Source organism: Actinia tenebrosa, unplaced genomic scaffold (genome assembly GCF_029948245.1).
Source record: "Actinia tenebrosa isolate PJP-AT-01 unplaced genomic scaffold, QUT_ActTen_1.0 PGA_scaffold11__36_contigs__length_13525064, whole genome shotgun sequence".
Taxonomy (NCBI): Eukaryota; Metazoa; Cnidaria; class Anthozoa; order Actiniaria; family Actiniidae; genus Actinia; species Actinia tenebrosa.
In genome coordinates, this window is record NW_028292571.1 from 8849120 (window position 1) to 8857142 (window position 8023).

At 36.6% G+C, this 8023-nt stretch overlaps 1 protein-coding gene across 1 annotated transcript; it reads right to left on the bottom strand.

The window, feature by feature from the left end:
- Positions 1-206: 206 nt before the first annotated feature.
- Positions 207-5403, bottom strand: LOC116288738 (uncharacterized). The gene is made up of 5 exons (XM_089027661.1): positions 5304-5403; positions 4678-4805; positions 3901-4023; positions 2050-2167; positions 207-1418 (listed from the first exon to the last, which is right to left on the bottom strand). The coding sequence occupies exons 2-5, from the start codon at positions 4792-4794 to the stop codon at positions 586-588; spliced, it is 1191 nt and encodes a 396-aa protein (XP_088883787.1). The 5' UTR covers positions 4795-4805; positions 5304-5403; the 3' UTR covers positions 207-585.
- Positions 5404-8023: the final 2620 nt, after the last annotated feature.

The window sequence follows — 8023 nt, forward strand, 5'->3', positions numbered from 1 at the left end:
AAACACAAGTTGTAAAATAAACAATAATAATAATGATAATAATAATGATAATAATAATAATAATAATAATAATAATAATAATAATAATAAAGATTAGGCAAGAGGTTCTTTCAGTGTAAAAACATGCAATGCTACAAGAGCGTGTATAACAAAGTGGGGACGCATTAGAAACGTACACCCCATCGCCCACTAGAGCTGATAGTTCGCTGACTCATTCACAATTTTTATTTATTTAGATATGGTGGCCCATTCAGCATAGCTGGTATCCAAAGGAGCCCTGCAAAACTAATTTACAATTTAAAAAATGACTATATCTAAGTCCTAAGTCTACTACACCAATTTACAATCTTATAAACGATAATAATATTTAAAAATCCTACTAATACAATCAAGCTAGAATTAAAACTGCTAATTGGCCGGTTTTAAGAGGAAAACATGCATAAGAAAAATTGGAAAATTTAAATGTGAAACTAACAAAAAAATAAAAGATTTTAGTAATAACAAATATTAATAGAAATAAGACTATGAAAAATATGACCTAATGAGCCTTTTGAATAAATTTATTAATGTAATAGTTATCAATTTTTATGTTTGAATACCTGTGTGGATACGTTTATGTCTCTTTAGATGAACTGCTTGTATAAATGCCTTGTTACAGTATGTACACTTGTATGGTTTAAGGCCCGTATGAAGACGTTCATGGATTAAGAGATGACTTTTTCTATTAAATGCCTTGTTACAGTAAGTACACTTAAATGGTTTGACACCTGTATGGATACGTTCATGTGTCTTTAGATTATACTGATGTGCAAATGCCTTGTTACAGTATGTACACTTAAATGGTTTGACACCTGTATGGATTCGTTCATGTAACTTTAGTTGACCTGGTTGTGTAAATGCCTTTTTACAGTATGTACACTTGTATGGTTTCACACCTGTATGGATGCGTTCATGATCATTTAGGCTACGTTTGAGTGTAAATACCTTGTTACAGTATGTACACTTGTATGGTTTGACACCTGTATGGATACGTTCATGTGTCTTTAGATTGCTCACTCGTGCAAATGCCTTGTCACAGTACGTACATTTGTATGGTTTGACACCTGTATGGATTCGTTCGTGAACCTTTAGATCACCTTTTTGTGCAAATGCCTTGTCACAGTATTTACACTTGTATGGTTTCACACCTGTATGGATACGCTCATGATTTTGAAGATGACATTTTCTTTTGAATCCCTTGTTGCAGTACGTGCATTTGTTTGTTTTCACATTTGTATTTTCTCTTTTTCTTCTCTGTTTATCATCTTGTCCTCCTGGTCTTTCGGTAATGTGTTCTTGTAACGACTGTTGCGTGCTCGGAAGGGACTCCTCCTCTATCTCATCCAAGTAACCACTTTCCTTCGATAAATTTCTATTTCCTAAAAATCGTATTCATAATAAGAACTGATTAGAGGCGTGAAAATAACGACGGCATCAACGTTTGTCTGGTAAAGGCAGCAAGTCTAACAAGAACTGATTAGAGGCGTGAAAATAACAACCACATTAACGTTTGTCTGGTAAAGGCAGCAAGTCACACCTTAGGGGCAAAGCTAGTGGCTAGCCGACAGCGATATCAAGGACATGCTCAATTACAGCGAGTTAAATAAGATATCTTAAATCATCATCATCATCATTATTATATTATTATCATATTATTATTACCCATAGGTCCCATTTAAAGCGAGGTGACTAAGAGATCTTTCAGCGTGATGAGATATTTGTAGATTGGCCTCTGGCTCTTATGGATAGGGCTAAATTACTGAGGACACAGCTAGCTGACTATAGTAAGAGATAACAGTTCTGGCGTGTTTGAAGATTTGTGTTTGTTTGGCAGCAAGCGCTAAGTACTTGACCTTGAATTTTTAAATAGGATGAATGGATAGATAGATGAGATTGGTGGATGGTAGAAAGAATGGCTAGGAAGTGTTTGTCACTAATGCTAAAAAGGCACAATAAATGACAGAATATCACACACAAAACTTTTACAAATGGCGAGTACTATTGATGCACCTTGTTTAACATGTTTCTCTTTGCTTTGTGTAGTCTGCCCATTAGTACAGCCAAAGTCACCAGTCTTTGCACACTGAATCTCTTGGGATGCAGACAGCTTACAATCATTGTTGTATTGCTAGAGAATGATACAAAGTGATGTCAGGCACAACAGGAGGAGTAGGGTGGGGTACAGCAGTAGTTATGTATCTAGATGCATCATGTTGTCAGGCCCAACAGGAGGTGTAGGGTGGGGTACAGCAGTAGTTATGTATCTAGATGCATCATGTTATGTCAGGCCCAATAGGAGGGGTAGGGTGTGGGGTACAGCAGTAGTTATGTATCTAGATGCATCATGTTATGTCAGGCCCAACAGGAGGGGTAGCATGGGGTACAGCTTCAGATATGTATCTAGATGCATCATGTTATGCCAGGCCCAACAGGAGGGGTAGCATGGGGTACAGCTTCAGATATGTATCTAGATGCATCATGTCATGTCAGGCCCAACAGGAGGGGTAGGGTGGGGTACACCTGTAATTATGTATCTAGATGCATCATGTTATGTCAGGCCCAACAGGAGGAGTAGGGTGGGGTACACCTGTAGTTATGTATCTAGATGCATCATGTTATGTCAGGCCCAACAGGAGGGGTAGGGTGGGGTACACCTGTAGTTATGTATCTAGATGCATCATGTTATGTCAGGCCCAACAGGAGGGGTAGGGTGGGGGGTACAACTTTAGTTATGTATCATGCAGCCCCCCTCTATAAATTATTAAGTATATTAACATTTCAAAATATCCTATATTACAAGGCAGGTGAACTTGCATTTAAAATCCTTAATGATAGGACACATGTCCCAGATATATTTTCTGGCATGCTTAAACTTGCAAAAGAACAACATCAATACAATACCCGTTATGCTTCAAAAGACAATCTCCTTTGTCCCTTAGTTAGAACAAATTATGGAAAGTTTACATTCCAATTTTTAATAACAAAAATTTGGGAAACAATTCCCATTACAATAAAAAAACTCAATTCTCTATCTCTTTTTAAGAAAAACTCAAAAATACATCTTCTTCTTAAGCAAATATAGTAGTATATATATGTATAGAACATATGTATACATATGTATGCTATAAACAACAATAATTATTTATTATTCTTAATTCATTGAAAGTACTATTGTAAATAGTTATTCTTTATTTATTGAAATATCTAAGTGTAAATATTTATGTATATTTCCAAATCGGCTCTTGGTCAAAATATGTTGTAATAATCAATCACAGTAAGTGGCTGTCGACTAGAAAGTATTTTACTCCTTTGACAACCACACACACTTTCTCTTATTCTTTTTTTTATATTTTAATTGTAAATCATTGGCTCTTATAATTTCCATAATTATATCCTTGTAATAATTCTTTTATTTCTATTAATGTGTGTTAATAAATAAAAAGTTCAAAGTTCAAAGTTCAAGTTCATGTTATGAATGTATAGTTCTTCAACACAAAAAAATATATGTATTAACCCTTTGACTGCTGGAACTAGTTGTTCTCCAAGCTTTATGAAAACCATATTTCGAGTTTTGATTGACATTGTCAGCATTTTATGCAAACGAGGACAAAGTTTACCAATGGTGTGATATTCCAGTGAAACAACAGCAGCTTGATTTGGAGATTTTCAGAGCCCTTTGGTCCATCTATGGAATGCTGGAGGGCATCATGAAGCTACAAGGGTATCAAGGCACGCAAAAGCTCATACATAGAAGTATGCAAACACATTAAATGTGGTCAATACTTTTGCATGTTTTGCTGTAATAATTATTATTAAATAAATGAGTTTTGGAGGATAGGTTAAAAAAGCTTTGAGACTTACATGATCACCACCTGCCCATCTGTGTTCTCCTGTTGTTTTGTTATAGTAGAACAGAATCTCTCCTGACTTACATTCATACCCACACCAATCTGGATCTATTTTATCTCTCTCTGACATGAAAATCTGTTGAAAAAAATGGATTAAAAAAATAAAATGAAATTTCTCTTTAGTTTCCAATATTTGCTCCACTAGTATCCCATAATCTTTTACAGAAAACAATAGAATCCAAGATGGCCACCATATCACTAAAAAGGTCTACTCATAATCTTGACAGAAGGAAGGGGGGGGGGGGGGGGGCATGGGGGTGCTTATATCAGTCTTAACACTATCAACACTGTACTTTACTCCGTCCGAAACGTCAGTAAGTTTTTTCATCTTTTCACGGTGTATAATTTACCCTTTTATCATTACTGTTAAGATGACAATGCTGTTTTGAAATAGGTGTGTATGGTATAAATGTCATATGTTGCATGCTTATTTGCTCACACAAATCCAGGTAATAAGGCTATTGTTATTGCGGCAGTATAAATATGACCAATCTGACTTTATTCTTCACTTAACACTGAAGATGACTTCCGCACTGCTTGTCAAAACATTAGTCACATCAAACAGTCCCTCTCAGGATTACATCCACCCGGATGATCATAATACTTCGATAAACATTCATTCACCTGGGTTCAGACGTTCTATACATTATATTGCTTAACTGACTTTGGTCCCTACCAACCCCTCTCTTCCCATCGCCTAGCAACCAGTATTGTTTAATATTTTACTTACATAATCACCACCTTCCCATCTGTGTTCTCCTGTTCTCTTGTTATAGTAGAACAGAATCTGTCCTGACTTACATTCATAGCCACACCAATCTGGATCTACTGCTTCGTCCTCTGCCATGGTTGACTGATCTACGAACAGCGAAATTAGATGTTCAAGCTTCTACTAAATGACCAAATATGCGCCAAATTTTGCACGCTTCATATGAGTACAAGAAGTGATTGCACAAAAGGTGAGGTGTAGTTTGTAGAATGAATCCTTAATCAGTAGATGTTTTTACTATTTCAATGCAAAGTCGTTCCCTCAAGGTTGCGTGCGCATCCAAATTTAAGGAACTTGACGGGCCTTGATACCAGAACAGGAGATTATGATGAGAAATATTTTACATTTCTATGATTTTTTCGATCAAAATTCGTAAAATTGCTTATTCTCCTCTTTAAATATAAGACTGGCTTGTCAATTTTACTGAATTTGCGATTTTAATTTTATATAGCCGTCAAATTGGATGCGAACGCATCCTTGAGAAAACGGTCTATAGCTTAGAGTATCGTATAGCAACGAGACAGTAAAGAACCTCTAAACTCTGTCGAAATCAACCATTGCACCAAAACACATCAATACTGACTTACCTAACGTACCACTTGACCTGAAAACTGCCTGATCTCTGGTGGAAAATCAATGAAATACCAACATTCTACAACAACACGTTGAACAAATGACTGGAGAATTATAATAAATAGGGACAAAAACATAACAAGCCAGGCGTTGCTCGACACAACACAGGGAGCCCAGACAGAAAATGCGCCTTTAGTTATTCTAAATCAAGACTCGAGAAAAACAGCGGAATAATTTCGAGCAGACCAATCAGTACGTCTTTGTCCTGAATTTAATATGGCGGAATTTATTTAACATTTATTTACTGGGTCCAAGAGAAACAAAAGCTGACGACCGAAGTCAGCTATAAACGGCACAGGAAGCCCATCACCTAATCCTCCTGAGACGGCAATCTGTGGGTTATCTGAGCAATAATATATATATATATATATATATATATATATATATATATATATATATAACAAAGTATGTAATGTGGTCTATACTGTTGAAACAGTGCTCGATGCGTAGGGATGCAGAGCAATAGATATATAGTAAAGATTGGATTAAAGACGAGACATGTTCACTGTAACTCCGAGTTTCGTGCTTACGCACTCATCAGACAGACTTTAATGAAACATATTCCTATTACTGTGATATTTATATACAAGAGGTGTAATGATTATTTACAAAAGAAGTATTGTTCGGAAAGGAGTTAATTAGCTAGGCCTGGATTTCTATTGTTCATCAGATAGAACTTGTTTTCATGTCGGTATTTGGAGATCAATTCGGATCGCTTGTTTAAAAGAGTGTCGCTGTTTGCTTTGATGATAAGTAGCTTTTCTGTTAAGCACAGGTCACACCTCTTAGAAATGTTGCTGTATGGTCTGGCTGAAGTGATGATTGTCCATTCTATGTTGTAGTCTTTGTTGTTATCTTTAAGGTCCCAGATGTATTTAGAAAGTTCGGTGCTGTTAGCGTATTTTCTATTTCGCAGAGATAGTTTGTGCTGAGTGTATCGTTGTTTGAATGTTCCTTCCGTCAGGCCAATGTAGTTTTTCCCAGTAGTGTCCTCGTTTGTTGTGACATGAGCGTTGTAGAAGATGCTGGAGGAGAGGCAGTTGTTGTTTAGAGGGCATTGATCTTTTTTACGGCAGTTGCATGTTTTCTCAGAGGTGGTGGCGGGATCGGTATCGGTGTTGAAGATTTTCTTGTTGTGTTTGGTAATGGTGGTTTTCATGTTTTCCATGCAGCTGTAGCTCACTTTAATATTATTCTTATTGAAGATCCGGTGAAATCTGTGGTGCTTGGTGCTTGGTGCTTGGTGCTTGGTGCTTGGTGCTTGGTGCTTGGTGCTTGGTGCTTGGTGCTTGGTGCTTGGTGCTTGGTGCTTGGTGCTTGGTGCTTGGTGCTTGGTGCTTGGTGCTTGGTGCTTGGTGCTTGGTGCTTGGTGCTTGGTGCTTGGTGCTTGGTGCTTGGTGCTTGGTGCTTGGTGCTTGGTGCTTGGTGCTTGGTGCTTGGTGCTTGGTGCTTGGTGCTTGGGAAACACTTTCCCAAGCACCACAGATTTCACCGGATCTTCAATAAGAATAATATCAAAGTGAGCTACAGCTGCATGGAAAACATGAAAACCACCATTACCAAACACAACAAGAAAATCTTCAACACCGATACCGATCCCGCCACCACCTCTGAGAAAACATGCAACTGCCGTAAAAAAGATCAATGCCCTCTAAACAACAACTGCCTCTCCTCCAGCATCATCTACAACGCTCATGTCACAACAAACGAGGACACTACTGGGAAAAACTACATTGGCCTGACGGAAGGAACATTCAAACAACGATACACTCAGCACAAACTATCTCTGCGAAATAGAAAATACGCTAACAGCACCGAACTTTCTAAATACATCTGGGACCTTAAAGATAACAACAAAGACTACAACATAGAATGGACAATCATCACTTCAGCCAGACCATACAGCAACATTTCTAAGAGGTGTGACCTGTGCTTAACAGAAAAGCTACTTATCATCAAAGCAAACAGCGACACTCTTTTAAACAAACGATCCGAATTGATCTCCAAATACCGACATGAAAACAAGTTCTATCTGATGAACAATAGAAATCCAGGCCTAGCTAATTAACTCCTTTCCGAACAATACTTCTTTTGTAAATAATCATTACACCTCTTGTATATAAATATCACAGTAATAGGAATATGTTTCATTAAAGTCTGTCTGATGAGTGCGTAAGCACGAAACTCGGAGTTACAGTGAACATGTCTCGTCTTTAATCCAATCTTTACTATATATATATATATATATATATATATATATATATATATATATATATATATATACAGCCATTTGCAAAAATTATGGCCGTTTCAAATATACATACAGGTATATCAAAAGTATATCAGACACAGCGAGATATCTTTCTTGATATTTTTTTCGGAAAGCCCTAATGATAGACAACTCCAAATAAATATCAGGGAAGATATCCCATAATTTTTAATATGCTTTTGATATACTTGCACACACATTGGAAGCGGCCATAATTTTTGCAAATGGCTGTATATATATATATATATATATATATATACTCGATTGCAGAAACGTTGTAGTATGCATTTATACGTTTATACAAATATCTAATGAGATGCATAATGCAAAATAACCATTTTTAACGCTTAAAACCAACTGAGTTATAATCTGTAAGATCTAATAATAGACAAGAAAAAAAATATT